The 18,937-nt window shown below is 55.4% G+C and overlaps 1 protein-coding gene across 2 annotated transcripts in view; it reads right to left on the reverse strand.

Annotated features, from left to right (window-relative positions):
- PDE2A (phosphodiesterase 2A) overlaps positions 1-18,937 on the reverse strand; it is a 67,354-nt gene that overhangs the window by 8,992 nt on the left and 39,425 nt on the right. For both annotated transcript variants that reach the window (XM_052652286.1, XM_052652287.1), the window contains 11 exons: positions 12,177-12,286; positions 11,361-11,416; positions 6,016-6,075; positions 5,057-5,210; positions 4,775-4,827; positions 4,505-4,579; positions 4,361-4,402; positions 3,758-3,826; positions 3,357-3,487; positions 604-715; positions 84-123 (listed from right to left, as the gene is read on the reverse strand). In XM_052652286.1, the coding sequence (XP_052508246.1) occupies positions 84-123; positions 604-715; positions 3,357-3,487; positions 3,758-3,826; positions 4,361-4,402; positions 4,505-4,579; positions 4,775-4,827; positions 5,057-5,210; positions 6,016-6,075; positions 11,361-11,416; positions 12,177-12,286 (902 nt within the window). The remainder of the gene's footprint in view (positions 1-83; positions 124-603; positions 716-3,356; positions 3,488-3,757; positions 3,827-4,360; positions 4,403-4,504; positions 4,580-4,774; positions 4,828-5,056; positions 5,211-6,015; positions 6,076-11,360; positions 11,417-12,176; positions 12,287-18,937) is intronic.

The raw sequence follows: 18,937 nt of genomic DNA on the forward strand, positions 1-18,937 counted from the left end.
AGCCTGCCTGCCTCCCCTCCTCAAAACACCAGTCCCCCGACTCCCACCCCACAGCCAGGCATGGAGGAGGGCAGTGCACTCACCCAGGTGAGTGAAGAGGTTCTTCGCCACTTGGAGAAGAGCCTGGAATGGAGAACAAGGAGATCACACAGGGACTCAGGTTGCAGGGGTTCACCCCCTTCAGCCCCCTGCCTCCGTCAGCCTGAGGGTCTTCTCATTCTTTCCCTAGGGCTCACGGGACAGGCCGGAGACTGAGAGAGTCTAACTGCATCATTTGGCTCTAAGGGAAGGAGTGGGAGTTCTAGCCCTAGGGAGGGTGAGCAGGAAACCTGAGTGTCACAGGTGCGGTCCCCTGGGACTCGAGCCATCCAGACGTTGTTGTGATGCCCAATCCGAACACTAGAGGGCGGTCGCTTACTGGGCCTGCAGCCAGAGGTGCTGTCCTGAGGAGCTCCAGTTCTCCTCTTTCAGAGACTTGCAGGGGCCTAGGTAGTCTCCCCACCACTGGCCCCAAAACCCGTGGGCTTTTCCCTTGCAGATGACTCTCTGGGGCTGAGAGCTGGGGGAACTGGCCCCTGAGAGCGGTCAGGGCAGCCCACGCACCTGGCACTCACACTTGAGCTTCTGCTCCTTCTGGAAGGCCAGGGTGCTGGTGAGCACCGTGCTGGTGTAGTGGAAGCAGTGCTGGGTCACGCGCTCGTCCTGGTCTGTGAACCTGCCGGGGCGGGGTGGCGGGGGTCACCGCAGAGGGCAGACCACAGACTGCTCTCCCCGCTCCGCCTCCCCTCCATCCCTCCAGGAAGCCCACCCAGAAACCCACCAGCTCACCTCACCCTCCTCTGCTGGAGCCGCTCACCACCCAACGGCTTGGGCCAGCTTCCACCTCAGACTGGGGGGCTTCTGGGGAGTGGGCTCTAATCCTCCTCTGCCCCAAATGTGTTTTCCTCCTCAGACTATTGCTTCTCAAAGCCAGAGACTTCTCAAAGTCTCCCTCCTCTGACTTCAGATTTACCCAGACTGAGGCTGAGTCTTTCCCCTCAGACTGGAGACCAGCCCGCCCGCGGGCTATGTATTCTCCTGCCCCTCGACTCCAGCCTCAGGGAGGGGCGGTGCACTGCCCTGTCTCATCCAGCTCCTACACTGTCCTCCCTTCCCTGGAACCTGCAGGCCCCGATTTGGTGCCCCCACAAGTCCTGAGGTGGTTGTGGGCAGGGCAGGGCCCATATCATATTCACGGAGCTGGCGGGCATCTGACAAGATTGGCCTGAAATCCTGAGGAAGTCATTCAATCCGGCCACCCAATGATTTGTCACCAGGGAGCTTTGTGGGACTTGGGCTGGGGCGGGACCTGGGCTGTGGACATGGGTAAGCCTCTCTGGATGGGGAGCATGGGGAGGTGGAGTATTCCTCAGAGACTCTGACCATTTCTCAGCCCCCAGATTTCCCTGCCAAGAGCCCTCCCCATTTGGGGGCTACCTGCAGCGCTCCTCTCTGCTGGAGTATCCCCCACTCATGCTTGCCATCCAGTGATTCGGGTCTAGACCCCAATCCTCACCGCGCTGTGTCTGTCTCCCCACCTGCCTTCTCACTGCATTTGAGGCCCCTTCACTTGGTCCCGCCCACCTCTCTCCCCTATTCTATGGGCGTCTGAGCCTCAGCCAGAGTAAGATGCTCATCATTCTGAGAAAATCTCAGGCTCTTTCACACCTTCATGCTTTTGCTCACACTGTTTGCTCTGCCTAGAATACCTTTCCCACCGTCCCCGCTCTGTGACCTAAAAATAAACATCGAGTCTTGAAGCCAGTCTTGAACTCTGACTGTATCACCCCCTGTCCAGTGCAGAGCCTGGTACAGGCGAGATGTCTGCAAAGTGTTCGCTAAAGTCTTAGATGTACCTCTTCCCCTGCCACCAGCCTCATCGCACTCCCAGATGAAGGGACGTTCTCAGGGTTCCGGGCTGCTTCTCTACAGAGCCTGCTCTGAGCTGAGCACCACCTTGGCTCATGCAATTATTCAGCACTTACTTCCTGAAAGATGTGGAACCTAGAGATGACCTTGTCTCTGCCCTGAGCCTCAAGGCTGTCACCCAGTCCCCATCTCATTTCCCTTCTGATATTTCCTCTCCTCCAGGTCCAAGACCATCTCAGAACCCAGGCCGGCAGCCAGAGGCCACAACCCTTGCTGGACTTCCCACTCTGCACTCTCCCTCACCAAAGGCCTACCCAAGGCCATCCAGCCAGCACAGGGTCAGACACACTAGGGATTCAATGTGTGCTTACTGAATGGCACAAATACTCCCACACCAGGATGCTCACCAGTTCCCCATGACACAGACCCCCATCCTCCCCGCCTCAATTAGTCCTGCCTTGTTCCTGTCTTCATTTCCCCAGGCCTCCAGGCTGGCAGGTCCTGCTACTCAGACCTGACTCCCAGATCTCTGCTCCACCCCTGCAGACACTGTCCTTGGGCTTCTGACCTCTCTAGTCCCAACATGTCCAGTCTCCACTTCCTGCAGGAGCTCTGATGCCTCAAACCCAGCTTGCCAATTTGGGCCCCAGGGGCCAAGCATTTTGTCAGCATCTCTCTGCATCCTGGAATCAGAATGCAACCCCTCACCTGCCCACTACTCCCTACTACTGGGCATGCTGGACCAACTGTGGCAGCATTCACATCCTAAATATGCCCCCAGGACAGATGTGGCTAATCACAGCACTGTTTCTCACTAAACTAATACAATGCTTCAGGCAGCAATTAATGAGTTGGTGTAGGACATGAAATCTGTGATACCACTTCTATACCCCACATCTGACCTCAGTTCTTGAGACATACTTCCTGACTAAGCCTGTGTACCTGACTCTTGTCCTGTCCACCCTTCTGTTTCACATGATTCTTACAGCTGCCCTATCAATGCCTCTGAAGAGCCTCAGCTTAGCCCCACCCCCATGCCTATTCCCTTGAGCCACTGTCCACAACGTCAGTGATGCTCTGTGGGTCCCAGAGAGTTCACCCATCCTAGAGCACATCGCTCCTCCATCAGTTACCAGCAGAAATGCTAATACAGGGATGGCAAATCGGGGGAAGGCCAGTACCAAAACATGGATAATCCAAACTGTAGGAAGTGGAAACGAGAAGGGGAACTTGTTTGGACCTCAGCATGATTTTACAAAGCCCAATGGAGCAGCAATAAGGGTCTATTGCTCCCATAATCTCCATCTCTTGCACAGACAAACCATTCAGCCCACCACTGCTAGAATAGTACCCCCTGCCCAGTACCCTTCCTACACTGTTATCCGAGTCAAGCCCTGCCCAGCCTCTCAGCTCCATCTCCTGACCCATATCCCTCCACCCAGACTCACAAGTCTCCTCCGAGCTTGTTGAAGGCGCAGGCCAAGGCCACGACCTGGTCAGTGGCCCGGCTGATGACAGGGACACAGAGCATGGCCTGCACCTCACAGCCCAACATGCTTTGCAGCTGTTGCACATCCTCCTGCAAAGGAGAAGCAAGAGGGGAGGCAAGTAAGGGCAGGGAAGGAAGAACATGCTTCCCTCCCCCGCCCTCCACCACACACTGCAACAGGAGGGTCTGAAGGGCTCAGGCAGGGTGGGAAGTGCTATGACACAGGGTGGGCTAGGAGAAGGTTCCCGGGTCTTGTCTCCCCTATTCCTAGGTTGCCCAGGCCCAGAGAACCTGGCCCTGGGGACTGGGCAGAGGGCTCTCCCCTGTATCCTCCCCTGGTCCAGCCAGGCCATGGCTTACAGAGGTGAGATCTTTCAGCTGGATAGACTTCTTGTCTTCCACCACTTGGCCCAGGCGTCCTGTGGTCAACTGAGGACGTGAGGAGAGCCAGTCAGGGCCCAACTCTTTCCAAGATCAGGCCATGTGAGACCTCTCCCCTCATCAAGTCTGGAAGTTTCAACTACCTCTTCAATCAGTCCAAATCGTGGATGGAGTCAACATTGAGGAATGGGGGTGGGGGGTGGGGGGAATAGGCTCTTGACCAGAATCCCCTATGAAGGACTTAAGAGTCTTCCCTAACTAGGAGAGAAAAAAGCAGAATCCAAGGATTCTCACTGATCCTAATGGATTCTAAGAGAGCCAAGCCCCGAGATACTCCAACAGAAGTGACCTGGCCCCAGGTAAAACTTTCTGTAGATTGTGAGTGATTTCTCCTAAGGGATCTGATCATGAGAGGTTATGATCTCTCATAACGTTTCTAAGTAGATCTGAAGGTCCAGATAATTCCATCAGATTCCAAGAGATTCTAGTAGATTTCAGTCTCACTGGGCAGATCCCAGGAATGCCTGGTCCGCTTTAACTGCTTCTTCAGACCCCAACACAGGGGACAGACGCAGAACTCACCGGAAAGCTGATCTCTTCCTCCAGTACTTTATCTCCAATGACCTGATGGGCAGAACGACGTGGACTGGTTAAAGGACAGACAAGGTTTTTCCTCTGAGAGACCCAGGTCCCTCGCCCTGCCCCACAGTGGCTCTGGGCCCTCACCTTGCAGGAGAGCTGGAGATTGTCCTCGGATACCAGTAGGAGGCAGCAGCGGGATGCCTGGGTCTCCTGTTGCAGCTGAGAGGGAGGGACACAGCAAGGGGCTGACCTCGCATCTGGGAGATCCCCACTCCCCACCCTCTGCCTTTCTGAGGCTCCGCAGGTAGGTGGAGAAGAGAGGAGGGTCAGGACATCTGAATCTGTACTGAGACGGAGGGCTCAAGAGGACTTCCGTCCCGGGAGGAACACAGTGGGAGGGGCACAGGGACTCACATATTGGAGGACTTTGAGCTGCAGGGAAGAGGCGTCCAGGTCGTAGAGCTCCCCTGCGATGGCGGGGCAGGAGTCAGACACAGGGCCCACAGATTTCCTCCAAGGGCGTGAGCCCTCCAATTCCAACCCCCACCCAGTTCAGGACCTCCTCTTCAGCCGCGGCCCCAGCCAGCCCCCGGCCGCGCCCCAGCGTAGGCCCCGCCCACCCACGGCCCTTCCCACCCGTGGCTCCGCCTTCACAGGTTCGCGCCCCGCCCCTCCCCGCCGCGGCCAGGTCCTCACCGCAAAGCTGCAGAATCTTTCGGTCTTGGTCTGTGTACGCGACCCCACCCTTCTGGTCTCCCACCGCCTTCTCCGGAGGATTCTGGGTCGCTTCCGGGGCCGCGCTGCACTCGCGCTGCTGCAAGGCCTGCACCCTTTTCAGGGCCACCAGGGTCTGGGGCGGGCGGAGCGGTCAGCAAGCCACACGCCCCACCTTTATCGCCCTCGCCACCGTGGGACCTCTAGCCTTGGTTTGAGCCGTTTCCTCTGCCTGCGGTGCCATCGCCCCCCACCCCCACACTCCCGTGGGCTCCCTCTTTCCGCGGAGAGTCCCTCGGTGCATGATCAGATAAATACTGGGTTTGTCTCCACCCCTAGCCCCCAGACTCTTCCAAGGCAAGAACAGGGTCAGATTGCTCTGTCTCTAGAACCCATGGGGAGTCGTCGTTGAGTTCTTGTTAAAGTCACAAAATCATAATCTCAAGGAAGAGCCTGAGTATCATTATGTAGATATTCCTTCTTCAGTTCAGTTGAGTCGCTCAGTCATGTCCGACTCTTCGCGACCGCATGGACCACAGCACGCCAGGCCTCCCTGTCCATCACCAACTCCCAGAGTTTACTCAAACTCATGTCCATTGAGTTGGTGATGCCATCCAACCATCTCATCCTCTGTCGTCCCCTTCTCCTCCTGCCTTCAACTGTTCCCAGCATCAGGGTCTTTTCAAATGAGTCAGGTGGCAAAGTATTTGACTTGCCTTATATCACTAGTACCCTAAGTAGGTCAGTGCTATCCTTATCCTGATTCTCAGAAGTAAAACTGAGGCTCAAAGAGCTTAAGTGACTTGCTCAAGGTCACACAGCCCAAAAGTGCAGCCCTAGAACCCAGCTCTGTCCATCTCCCTGGCCAGATCATCTTCCCATCAGTTGTAATGAGGGTCTTCAGCAGCCCCCATCCTACACCAGCCCTACCCCCCACTTACATGCTTCTCCACGGCTTGCAGGCTCCACTCCTCATTGTCACTCAGCTGACCACAGTGCACCTGGAGGAGAGGGAGAGGGGAACCAGCTGTGACCTTCCCTAGCCTCTTGTCTCTACCAGAGTGCCCTCCCTATGCTTGGCACACACCTGCCCCCACCAACACATACACACTCCAGTCTGTGGCGTCAATGATAAGTCCATCCTCTGACCAAGCAGATGGCTGGGAAATCCCCTCCTCCAGAAAGCTTCCAAGGGCTAATCCAAAGAAGTGGAACTTTTCTGATCTCTGACTTTTCAGCCACTGTCCCATCTATAGCACAAGCCAGGTGTATAGTGAGGGACAGGGGGTGACCTTGGACCCCCTCTCCATCTCTCAGTCTATGGAGCTTTTCAGGCCCTGATGATAGCATCAGTATTATTAACTTCAGCCTCCCAGCTCCATCCTTTCTGAGTTGGGATTTGAGCCTACCCTAAGTCTGGGATAGGGGAAGAAGTCCACCATTTACAATACATCTGTTGTGCCTATAAGAACTCGGGAGAATGGATGGATAAATTAAGAAATGAGTGAATGGAGTGACAAGGTACTTTGCCTTGCATGTAATTCTCACCAGCCTGTTAAGTCTAGCTTCCATCTTTCAGACAAAAGGCCCAGAAAGGTTGAGTGACTTGCCCCAGGTCACAGAGCAGAAAGTGGCAGAGTTGGGACAGCACTGCCCATTCCCTCCCCTTCTCTGCCCACATCTTCCCCTCTCCAGATCCATCTTCATTACCCCACCCCTTGTCCTGTCCCTCTCCAACTTCTCTGTGTCAGCCACCTGGAGTCCCCTCCGCCCATCTTTCATGCTCTGTGAAGTCTCTTCTCCCACCTCCGCTTGGGTGCTTGGTGAAGAAGATGGTGGGGGCGGTGGTTTGTACTGCAGGCCCTGACAGCAAAGCTCCCCACCTGCGTCACCAGCTTCCGGGCACCTACTCAGAGCTGCTCACCACCTGTGGGACTTCCCACAGTGCTTGCACTGGGGTCCCCTCCTTCATCCTCCCCACCCTCCACTCAGCAGCCCCTGCCTGCCTGCCTCTGTTCTAGGTCCCCTGCCAGGAGCAGATGGAGAGGAGGAGACCAGCAGGTTCTCAGGAAGCTCACAGCCTGGCTTGGGGGTATGGAGGAGAGCGATATGATGGAGGGGGGTGTAGAACTTCATACCTGGGGAAGAAGAGGGCAGACTGAGTGGGTGGGAACTTAAAGGCTGTGGGAGCTCAGAGTGGGAGAGCACCTGGGGAGCTTCCAAAACTGGCACTGATGTCTGGGAAGACAAGCAGAGCCCGGAAAGGATGCTGCAGGCAGGAGGCTGTCCTGACAGTGCTGGGTAGTAGGTGGTACGGGGAGCTGAGGACCCAGGCAGGGGTGCCGTCCGTGGTAAAGGGGGAGAGCAAGGCTAAGGAATTGGACTTTAGCTTGGTTGTACTGGGGATTCAGGGCAGACTTTAGCATCTGCAGACCACGGTCTACAAGGTAGGGAGAACTGGACGGAGCAAGACTGGAGGCAGGAAGACCCAGAAGGGGCCTGGGCCACCAAGGATCGTGTGGAAGGTTAGGCTCCGGATGAGGCTCCACCTATGATTCCCATAAGACAGGTTGTTGAAAGGGGCTGGGAGCATGGCTCATTTGCATATGGTTTACAGAAACATGTTGGCATTTTAATATTAGTAGATGGAGGAGGACATCCTTCTTGTTCCTGCCACCTGGACTCATGTCTCAGACAAAGGGAAGGTTGGGACCCCTCTAGGGCTATGGGGTTGGCAAAACAGCCTGGTCCTAGGACAGAGCTGGGAGGGTGAACGAGCCTCAGAGTGCTGGGGGGAAGGAAGGAATCATGGAATCCTCTCCACCTGCTGGGCTTGCCCCTCCCTGCATGCCTCCTGGGCTGCCTCAGCCCATCCCAGCAAGCACGTGCACAAACACAGGGCACACTTTCATGGAGACCCTCAGTGCCCCCCAACACACACACACACACACACACACACACACACACACTCACTCACTGTCCCATAGAGATATCAGGCATGTGCATACCTGCACACACACACAGTGCAGCCAAAGACATCCACACACTCACAGTGACTACCATCCACACGTGCACATTCATATCTGTACGCAGGATACTTGAGTTCACATACTGGAGAGCCATGCACACACTTCTGCCCATCCCTGCCCCCTCATGTTAAGCAAACATAATCAGCAGCGCGTACACACACACACACACACACACACACACACACTTGGCTCCTTGCCCACCAACAGAACGCACAATTGTACCTACTCTTGATAACTAGGGGGCGGATCTACGACCCAGTGGGAGCTCTCAGGAGTGGGGACCAGGGCGGCAGAGAAGGTTGAAAGCCCAACAAAGGCCCACCCCTTCACCAAGTTCAACAGAACTAAAGGACACCCCTTCCCCCAAGTAAGGAACTGGTACAGGTGGCACAGCTCAGGGAAAGAGTGGGCACAAATCATACATCAAATGCCAGAGACCAAAGGCTCCCCGCTCCTCAATGGGACTTATTATCCCAGAATCGAAGAACAGAGCCAACGACTCTGCAAAGAATCTGCAATCAAGTCACCCGAGCTGCGAGCTGCAGGAGCCCAGAGCTCTGCGCAGGATGGCATGTCCCTCAGAGAGCCCTCTGCTGACCCCCTCTCTATCAGGCCCCAGTATTCCTTGCAGGGCTCCCAGGTTTCCTTGCTGTCATTTGCCATCATTTGCAGTTCTCTCTCTGTTTTGCTCACTTGTTTACTGTCCAGTGCCCTCACCCCTCCAGACTGTATGGTCTGTGAAGGCAGGGCCCATCTGGTCTGTCTCGGTCACTGCTGCTATGTTCGCATAGCACAGTGCCTGGCGGTGCTCAAGAAATATGCCTTCAACTGATGGATGGGAGAGTGGATGGATGGAGGGATGATGAATACAAGAGCAGAGACCCAGAGAGGGGACTGGGGCTTGTTAAGGGAGGAGCTGGGGGGTCAGCCCTCCCAAGTGATCTGCCCTGGGTACTCCCTTTACCCTCTAGAACCTTAGTCCTTGGGATCTGGCAGCAGCAGGGAGGTCTGGGGATGTCTGTGCTGCCTCTCAGAGGATGTGAGACCCTGTGGCCCCAGGAGCATAGGACAGGGAGGGGCATGGGGCAGCCGGACAGGATCAGCCAGACAGGATGTGTCAGACCTGTATGCTCTGGGGAGGGGGTGTCCTGGAGAAGAACATTTCCACTTGAGTAGGAAGGGCCAGGCTTGAAGGAGAGGAAGATTGCAAATAATCCAAATACTTTTCAAGAGCTCCTCACTGCCCAGGGTGTTCGAGGAGGTGAGCGGACAGTAGTAAGGAACTCCTGGCAGCCACAGGTAGCATCTTGCTCACCAACACGCACCCCACTCCTCAGCCTTGCTGTATCACACTCTTCCCCTCCACACTCCACCACCCTGACTCCGCTCATGCTGGTCCTAGAATATCCTATCCCTTCTTCTTTCCCTGTTCCCCTCTCCCTACATCCCAAAGTCCCACTCAAATACTGTCTCCACTGTGAGGCACCCCTTGGTGCTCCAGCATTATTTCATTTGGCCAGTGGTGGTCTGAGGGTGGCCCTGCCTTCCCCGGGACTGAGCTTCCAGAAGGCAGGAATGAGTCCGCCTCCTCTCTCTGCCTCAGCACCTGTCCTGGGGCAGGCAGGGCCCGGAGCAGAATTTTGCTTGGGTGCCATAAATTTAAGTGATCTGACCAATCCCGGTTGCCAACACACAGAGCCTTTCCTACCCCCAGGAGAGGGCTGAAGCCTGAAATCCTGGTCAGACATGAGCCATGGTGAATAGCGGTCACAGCAATCATCCGTCCTGTCCGCAACACAACAACCTTCCAAGCATCTTCCCATTGTAGGAGCTGCTTCCTTACTGGCCCAGCTGTCACACCCCCCGACACAGGAAGTCCTTCTAGGAACTTGGCACCCCAGACCCCTTTCCCTCAACAGAGGTGGGCGACCAAGCCATCGCCTCCCATGCCCCACCTCTGCGCAGTGTGCCTAACCCAGGTCCTCCTCCAAGCTACCAGCTCTGGGACAGATGGGGACCAGAGGAGGGAGGCAAGCGGCGCTGAGAGCTGGGTGCCAACAGCAGATCCGCTCCCTGCGGGAACAGGAGCTGGGGGTGGCAGAGCAGCTTGCGGGAGAAACCAAGGGGGCCGCCTCCCGCTCCACCAGGCAGATGGGGCTCCGAGGAGACCAAGCCAAGTGTCCCTTCCTTCCTCTCCTCTCCCCGTGGCCGCCCCCCGCGCCCACCGCACTCCCCCGCCAGCAGCTCGGGAAAGGTCAGGCGCCTCGGAAACCTTTAATTTCGTTTTAATGAGCTCAGGAGGAGTCCCCGGGCGGGCGCTCCGAGACCGGCTCATTTATCTGTCCGCGCCCTTTACCGAGGCGGTGGTCCTCTCCGCGGAAGTCGATCCCTAATAACGGCGATTTGAGGGCGCTAACCCTTCGGTTCTTAGGACTGGACACAGATTTTGAGGGTGCACTTCCCCACGGACCCTCAAAACCTGTGTCCAGTCCTAAGAGACTGGAGAAACACAGAGCCCGGACCCCGCAAAGCTCACCCAACTCCACAGAGGGAGCCGAAAGCGGGGAGCTCCGCGAGGAGGCAGCAGAGAGCAGGAGGGGCCCTGGCTCTGGGTGCCGGCCCAACTCCCTCCACCCAGCAGCGTCCCTCCTTCCAGCTGAGGCCCCCTCCCCTCCAGTCACCCGCCCCAGGAAGCCCGCCCTGTTGCTTGGCATCTGTCCCAGCCTCGGATGTGGGTCTGGCTGGGGCTGGATGCCTTCCCAGGCAGCCCTGCTCCGGGGGCCTCCTCTCCTCAAGCCTCCCAGCTCCAGTCACCCCCATCTCTGACTGGCTTTCCCACATTTCTCAGCCTGGTCGGTGGTATCTGCACATCCCTCCTCAGTGTCACTTGGTCCTTTCCCACTTGGCTGCATGCATGGCCTCTTGGGACAGTGTCCCCAATCCGTCTTGACGGATGTTTTGGTCAGAGCTGTGTCAAGGCTCCATAAGGTAAGAGTCCAGATGGGGCTCACACATCCCTCCACAAGTTGCTGATGGGCACGCAGCATGTTCATCCTGCCCATTCAAGGTGGGGCAGAGGGCTCCTCCCAGACTCCTCCCAGACCGCGTTTTCCCCATCTCCACCCCAACTTGCTGTTCAGCACACACACACACACACACACACACACACACACACACCCCAGTGGGGCTCCGTCCAGTGCACCCTCCCTTGCTCCCTCCCCTATTCTCTTCCCCATCCCACCCACAACTGCTCTTACCAAGATGACAGCTGCCACAGCCCCGGCCTCCTTGTCCACCAGCGGTATGACCAGCACTGAGGGGGAGAGGGCAATGAGGTGGTCCCGTGGGGCCAGTGAGGCTCAGAGGTACTGAGCCAGGACCCAGGGAGGGAGACAAAGACACAGACAGGGAGAGGCTAGGACGGAGACACAGAGAGACCCAGAGACCCGGAGAGACAGAAAGATGGGTCCTGAGGCAGTGACAAAAATGACCGCAGCGACGACCCCTGCACAGAAGGAAGTCCCCGCTCTCGGCAACTTTCTCATGATCCTCCCAGCAACCCTGGGATGGAGGGAGGCAGGTTAAGGCTGAGCACCCCTATTTTACAGATTGGGAAACTGAGGTCCAGAAAGGGGAAGTGACTTGCCCAAGATCACACAGCAAGTCAGGTCTCCTGACTCCCAGTCTTGTGCACTTTCCACATCGAGACAGAGGACAGAGACCTAGAGAGACTGAGACACGAAGCAGAAAGACATGCGGACAGGGGGCATGGAGAGGAAAAGAGAGATAACAGAGAGTGACAGAGAGTGTGACAACTACAGCCCATCTAACCACCAGCACAAGCAACACCCCCTCAAGGTAGGTTCTGTTGTTCCCATTTTACAGACCAGGAAATTGAGGCTTAGAGAGGTTAGTAGCACAATAGGGAGAGAATTAGATGGCGGGTTTGCTAGAAACACAGAGCAAGAGAAAGGAGACAGAGATGGAGACAGGGATAGAAGACAGATATGGTCTGGGGAGCAGGGGCCACAGTCCCTCCCTGCCCCTGCCCTTGCCCCGCTCCCAGCCCTTACCTTGGGTGTCAGGAGCCAGTGGAGCCACCAGCCTTGCCAAGGGCTTCCCAGGCAGGTCTGAGGGGCCCAGTCCATTGCAGCCCAGCCGCTTCCGGGAGATCACAGCCTCTCTGAAAAGAGGATACGATTCTACCTCTCAGTCTCTGGGCTTCCCAGGTGGTGCTAATGGTAAAGAATTCGCCTGCCAAGCAGGGAACACAAGAGATGAGGGTTCAATCCCTGGGTCGGGAAGATCCCATGGAGAAGGCCCTGCAATCCACTCCAGTATTCTTGCCTGGAGAATCCCATGGACAGAGGAGCCTGGAGGGCTATGGTCCATAAGGTTGCAAAGCGTCGGACACTACTGAAGCGACTCAGCACGCACACTCAGTCTCTGGGTCAAAGAGGAACAGGCCCCAGCCTGGGGACACACAGTGGGCTGGACTCTGCACATCTGTGAGAATCTGGACAAGCTGAGCTGCTGCACGGTAGATATGACGAAGGCAAAAATCAGAGTCTCAGGAGAAAAGGGAACCCTCCTGCACTGTTGGTAGGAATATAAATTGATACAGCCACTATGGAAGACAGTATGGAGATTCCTTAAAAAGCTACAAATAAAACTACCATATGACCCAGCAATCCTACTCCTAGGCATATACCCTGAGGAAACTGAAAAGACATATGTACCCCAATGTTCATTGCAGTACTGTTTACAACAGCTAGAACATGGAAGCAACCTAGATGTCCATCGACAGATGAATGAACAAAAAAGTTGTGGTTCATATACACAATGGGACTATTACTCAGCCATAAAAAGGAACAGATTTGAGTCAGTTCTAATGGGGTGGATGAAAGTAGAGCCTATTATACAGAGTGAAGTAAGTCAGAAAGAGAAAGATAAATATCATATACTAACACATATATATATGGAATCTAGAAAGATGGTAGTGAAGAATTCATTTGCAGGGCAGCAATGGAGAAACAGACATAGAGGACAGACTTATGGACACGGGGAGAGGGGAGGAGAGGGTGAGATGTATGCAGAGAGTAACATGGAAACTTACATTACCATATGTTAAACAGATAGCCAATGGGAATTGTTGTATGTTTCAGGAAACTCAAACAGAGGCTCTGTATCAACCTAGATGGGTGGGGTGGGGAGGGAGATAGGGAGGAGGTTCAAGAGGGAGGGGACATATGTATACCTATGGCTGATTCATATTGAGGTTTGGCAGAAAACAACAAAATTCTGTAAAGCAATTATCCTTCAATTAAAAAATAAATTAATTAAAAAAAAAAAATCAGAGTCTCAGATCCTGACTCTGCCCTCCCCACGCAGAGGAGCAAGCAGCTACAGTCTGGCCTCTGGTGCCTCCTGCTGGTAGATATGGGAAAGGTCCCTTCAGGGTACAGCACAAATCTCACAGAGCAAGTAAAAGCCAGGGCTCAGAGCTAGGCTGTCTGGGTTAAAGCCTGCCATAGCTACCACTTGATTTTGGGCAAGTGACCTAACCTCTCTGAGCTTTCCAGGGAGATCTGGGGTGGAGAGAGTAGAAATTGAAACATCAGAATCTTCAGAAAATCATCTGGAGCAACTTTTGGTGCTAAGCACAGGAGGGGGACTCCAGAAGTTTATTAGGCAAGGTTAAAGTGTCTGCCTCCAATGCGGGAGACCCGGGTTCGATCCCTGGGTTGGGAAGATCCCCTAGAGAAGGAAATGGTAACCCACTCCAGTATTCTTGCCTGGAGAATCCCATAGATGAAGATGCCTGGTAGGCTAGTCCACGGGGTCGCAAAGAGTCAGACACGACTGAGCAACTTCACTTACTTTACTTACTTATGTGCATATTAAAAAGAAGAGACATTACTTTGCCAACAAAGGTCTGTCTAGTCAAAGCTATGGTTTTCCAGTAGTCATGTATGGATGTGAGAGTTGGACTATAAAGAAAGCTGAGGGCCGAAGAATTGATGGTTTTGAACTGTGGTATTGGAGAAGACTCTTGAGAGTCCCTTGGACTGAAAGGAGATCCAACAAACCAATCCTAAAGGAAATCAGTCCTGAATGTTCATTGGAAGGACTGATGCTAAAGCTGAAACTCCAATCCTTAGGCCACCTGATGCAAAGAAATGACTCATTGGAAAAGACTCTGATGCTAGGAAAGATTGAAGATGGGAAGAGAAGGGGACGACAGAGGATGAGATGGTTGGATGACATCACCGACTAAATGGACACAAGTTTGAGTAAACTCTGGGAGTTGGTGATGGACAGGGAGGCCTGGCATGCTGCACTCCATGGGGTTGCAAAGAGTTGGACTCAACAGAGCAACTGAACTGAACTGAACTGATGTGCCCACGAAGTCCAGTCAACTTACATAGATGAATTCCCAATGATCCCATAGATTAAATACTATTATCTTTTCCATTTTTCATGTGGAGAAACTAGTGTGCTGAGAGGTTAAGTAACTTGTCCAAAGTCCCACAGCTAGCAAGAGGTAGAGCCTGGATTGAACCCAGGCATTTGGCACCAGGGCCCATACTGCTAACCAGTACGCTTGAGTCGTCCTAAAGACCAGAGAGGACTGAGGCTCCAATGGGGACTCATGTGAATGTCTAGGAGGCCCGGTGTGATGGGGGCAGGGGTGGGAACTGAGACAGGGGAGCCTGGGGTAGGAAGAACGAGCTTCTCTCTGCCTTCACCACACATCCCTGCCCCCAACCCAGCCTCTGGCTCTTCCTGCTTAATAAAGCTCCTGAGTTTTCACCAAATGTCACTCCCTGGTGATTAATTGTCCTGGGTTCTTCATCCCTCATGCTGCCTCCGCTTAATTGTGTTTGTAGGAACTGCCTGGCCTGGAGAGAAGAGGCGCATGCAGGGCTGGGACTCTGGTGTGTGCAAGTGGGGTCACTCATGGGAGCCCAGCAAAGGTCAGGGGAGGAAACGAGAGGGGCAGTCTGCAAGTCCCCAGACCAGGTCACAGCAGCTGGAGAAATTAAGGACCAAAGAGGCTGAATGCCTCAATCAGGGTTATGCAACATTCTGGATCCAACCCATTCGTTCCTGGTTCCTTGGTTCACATTCTACGATGACCACTGGTGTCTCCCACCTTCCAGCCCTCACACCTGGACCTTTAGGTTTCTGGAGGGCCGGATTCCAGTTTTGAGCTGTCCAATTGTGCCAGTCACCCCAGGAAGGAACAGGGATCTAGGGTGGCAGGAGGCAATGGCAGCCATGTTTCCGAGTGACTAAGGTGATAAAGGCTGCGGCTTCGTGGAGACAGGAACTGGCCTTGTTGACCCTCAGCCAGACCCCTTGTAGCGGACCCCACCCAATCACTTGGCCTCAGATAAGCTGGTTATCGGTCAGCCACCAGGTGGCGCTGGTCCCTGCACTGCTGGTCAGTAAGTGCTGCAGCTTCATCTCACTGACCCCTGACTCCTCTCTTCCCAACCCCCAGACTGTGGGCTGCCCTGGCTTCTCTCCTTCTACCTCCCCTCTCTGCCCTCAAGCAAGGACCCTGATGAAGGAATTGCCCTGAGCTTTTCTTCTCTTCTGTACAAGACTCCCCTTCTGTGCTCATGGTCTCATGACTCTCCAGCCCCCAATCTCTTAAGCTCCAGGACTCAAAGTCCGGCTGAAGGCCTTCCCCGGGTGTCCCTGAAATAGTCAGACACTCCCCCAGTCCTGATCAGAACTTATTCTCTCCACCGCTTCCCTGGAAATAGCACAATCATCCACCGGGTCCCCTGCAGCTTATCCTCAAACTGTCCTGGGTGTCTCCCTCTTCTCACCTCCCCATCCAATGGGTGAGTCACTGCCCCTGCATCTCCACAGCTCTCCCCTGCTCTCCATTCCCAAGCCACTGCCCAGCTCAGACAGACACCTCTTGCCTAGACCCGCAGCAGCCTCTCTCCTCGCTTCCTGCCTCCTGTCGGGTCCCTTAAATCCAGCCCCCACCAGAGTCAGGGCAGCTGTCCTAACTGTGGGGACATTCTGCTTAAAGCCATCCCACAGAGTATTTGTTTATTCCACAGAGTCCCTCTGGCTCAGGTTTGGTACCGAGGACCGAGAGAAGAAGAGGAGTCATGGTGTCATCCAGCAAATGAAGTACAGACTCATGCCTGAGTGCAGAGATGGGAGCCCTGACGAAGGAAGGAAAAGCAGGCTCCCGCTGACCTGGGTGCAGGACGGAAGTGGGATGAGAGAAGGAGAAGGCTTCCTGGAGGAGGACAGGCCTGAGTTGAGTCTTAAAGGACACACAGACATTATCAAGGCAGACAGGAAAGGAAGTGCAGGTGGAGGGAACTGCATGGCAAAGGCTCAGAGGAAAGAAAGAATGTGTGTCTGCTGGATGGTCCACCAGCGTGGCGGCTGCAGAGGGCAAAACCCTGAGGAACTAGGCTTGATCCTGAGCACAGTGGGAGCCCAGGGACTTGAACAGAACAAGGTGAAGGTCAGGTTCAATTTCAGGCCGATCATGCTGGCTGCTGAGTAAAACTCTCACTAGAAAGGGAGAATCTGAGACACAGAAACTGGGTTTCACTGAGGGCCTGTAGTCTCAGAGGTCCCTGGAACAGCAAAAGGGAGGCTGGGCTGGGGCAGGTCAGCCTTGACTGGGTCCAGATCTTCCATCAGGCACTGGGCCTTCCAAGGATCTTCCACCCTCAGGAGTGCCCCCCACACCTCGGAACTTTGCTCTGTAACCCACCCTCTCCTGGCTGGCCACATCCCAGAGCCCTGGGCAGGGCTGTGCAAGGCCATGCTCACCTCAACCCACCCTGCTATGAGCCCTTTTCTGCTGCCTCACCCTTCCCAGAACTGCTGACCCCTTAGAGGTTTCAAAGATGTTGGAAGTGGGTAGGGGACTCCAAGGCTGTGTCTCCTCCGCCCAGTCAGGGCTTGGGCTTCATCTACTGCTCACATCCCCCCTCTTGTCTGCCTGCCTGTGTGCCTGCTAAGTCACTCAGTCATGTCCAACTCTCTGAGACCCTATGGACTATAGCCAGCCAGCCTCCTCTGTCCATGGGATTCTCCAGGCAAGAATACTAGGGTGGGTTGCTGTGCCCTCCTCCAGGGGATATTTCTGACCCAGGGATCCAACCCGTGTCTACTGCAGCTCCTGCACTGCAGCAGGCGGATTCTTTACCGCTGAGCCACCGGGGAAGCCCCCCATCCCCCATGACGTCCCCTCAACTCAGCGCCCCCGCCCTGCCTCCTCTCCCCTCCTGACTGCCCCCTCCAACCAGGATGATGTTGGAGGGGAGGGAATGTCACAGCCCCGGGGCCAGCTGTCCAGATTGAAGGCTAATGACTCAGCCCTGGTGCTGGGGTGGTCATGGGCTGCCCCAGTGAAGATAAAGACAGATGGACACAGAGTCAGGAGAGGAACGGGCGTGGATTTTATGACGGTTCCTTCCCTTTAACAACTATTTGCTTAGCGGAGGGTAGAGGAAAAGGCTCTCTGTTGGTGGGGTCAATGGCCTGGAAAGAGCACCAGGCCCTCTTCCACTCCTCTGAGCCCCTTCTTAGGTCAGGCCCCCCTCCCCTGACGGAGCCCCCCACCTCATCTTCACTCTCATCTTTCATCCCTCTTGGAGACAAATTATGATTCAGGCCAAGACCCCAACCCTCCTTTCCATCTCCCTCTCCCTCCCACAGAAAGTGAGACTCCAGGGAGATGGGAACAGACTGTTCTCTGTGTCCCTTGAGATCAATCAGAGGGACAGATGGATTCTGCAGTGAGTGGGGACCCGGTCAACTCTGAGGAAGAAATTTCTCTCAAGGTTCGGCCCCTGGGCCCCACCCCCCCCAGACGGTGGCAGAGGGAGACAGCCAGCTGGGACTGGGGTGGGCGGTGTCTCCGCTTTAGTCAGAAAGGCTTTCACTGTACTCAGCAGGGAGTAATCAGAGGCTTTAAGATGGCAGGAGACACAATGAGAAGAGGACTGAAATAGGCTGATTGAGATTGAGGCGGGGCACGGAGGAGAGAGGAGAAGGCTTCCAGGAAGCCTCTCACCCAGGCAGCCCTCCAGGATTCTCCCTCCCCAGCCCTGAAGCGCACCCCCACTTGCAGCCTCAGGATTCCGAGCGGCAGCCCTCAGACGTCACAGTGCCCCAGCTTAGCAGCACCCAGAAGCATGGACTGAGGCCCGGGGAGACAGCAAGAGCCTGTGACGGCAGCCATGCTGTCCTGGCTCCCAGCCCAGGGTTCTTCTCGGGGACAGACCCATCCCCTAGGGAGGCTGCCAAGGCCCAGACATCTTTTTTGGAAAACTGAATCCTCCTTAGTGCTGGGGATCTATGGAGTAGGCTTCCTAGTGGCCCTCGGGCTGGGCCCTGGCAGAGAAGGGCAATGGGCTGGTCAGGGTGGAGAAGGTACATGGAAGGACTTCGCGGGGGGAGGAGACCGCACAGCAAGCGCAAGGAGGCAGGGAACCCAGGACACACGAGGGGATGAAACGGCATCTGTGAGCGCGCGGAGGGGTGCGGGGCATCACGGGAAGGGCTGGGCAGCTGGTGGGGCCGCCTCACTCCCCTCTGGCCCATCTCCACCCTGCCTCCCCACACCACCCCGGGCCCTTATCTGTCTTTATGATCCGCCTTCACTTCACACCTGCTGCTGTTTGCCAGCCCTGCCGGCCCTCCATGGTTTCCTGGAGGAGCACCCCCTCCACTGGGCATGCTCAGCACTCAGGCTCCACCTTGGGCTGGGGCTGGTGCCTGGTCTCCTGATGGTGCACCAGAGGGCCCTTCAGAGAGCCACAGAGGGCACCTTTGGAAGGGC

Source organism: Budorcas taxicolor, chromosome 15 (assembly GCF_023091745.1).
Source record: "Budorcas taxicolor isolate Tak-1 chromosome 15, Takin1.1, whole genome shotgun sequence".
Lineage (NCBI taxonomy): Eukaryota > Metazoa > Chordata > Mammalia > Artiodactyla > Bovidae > Budorcas > Budorcas taxicolor.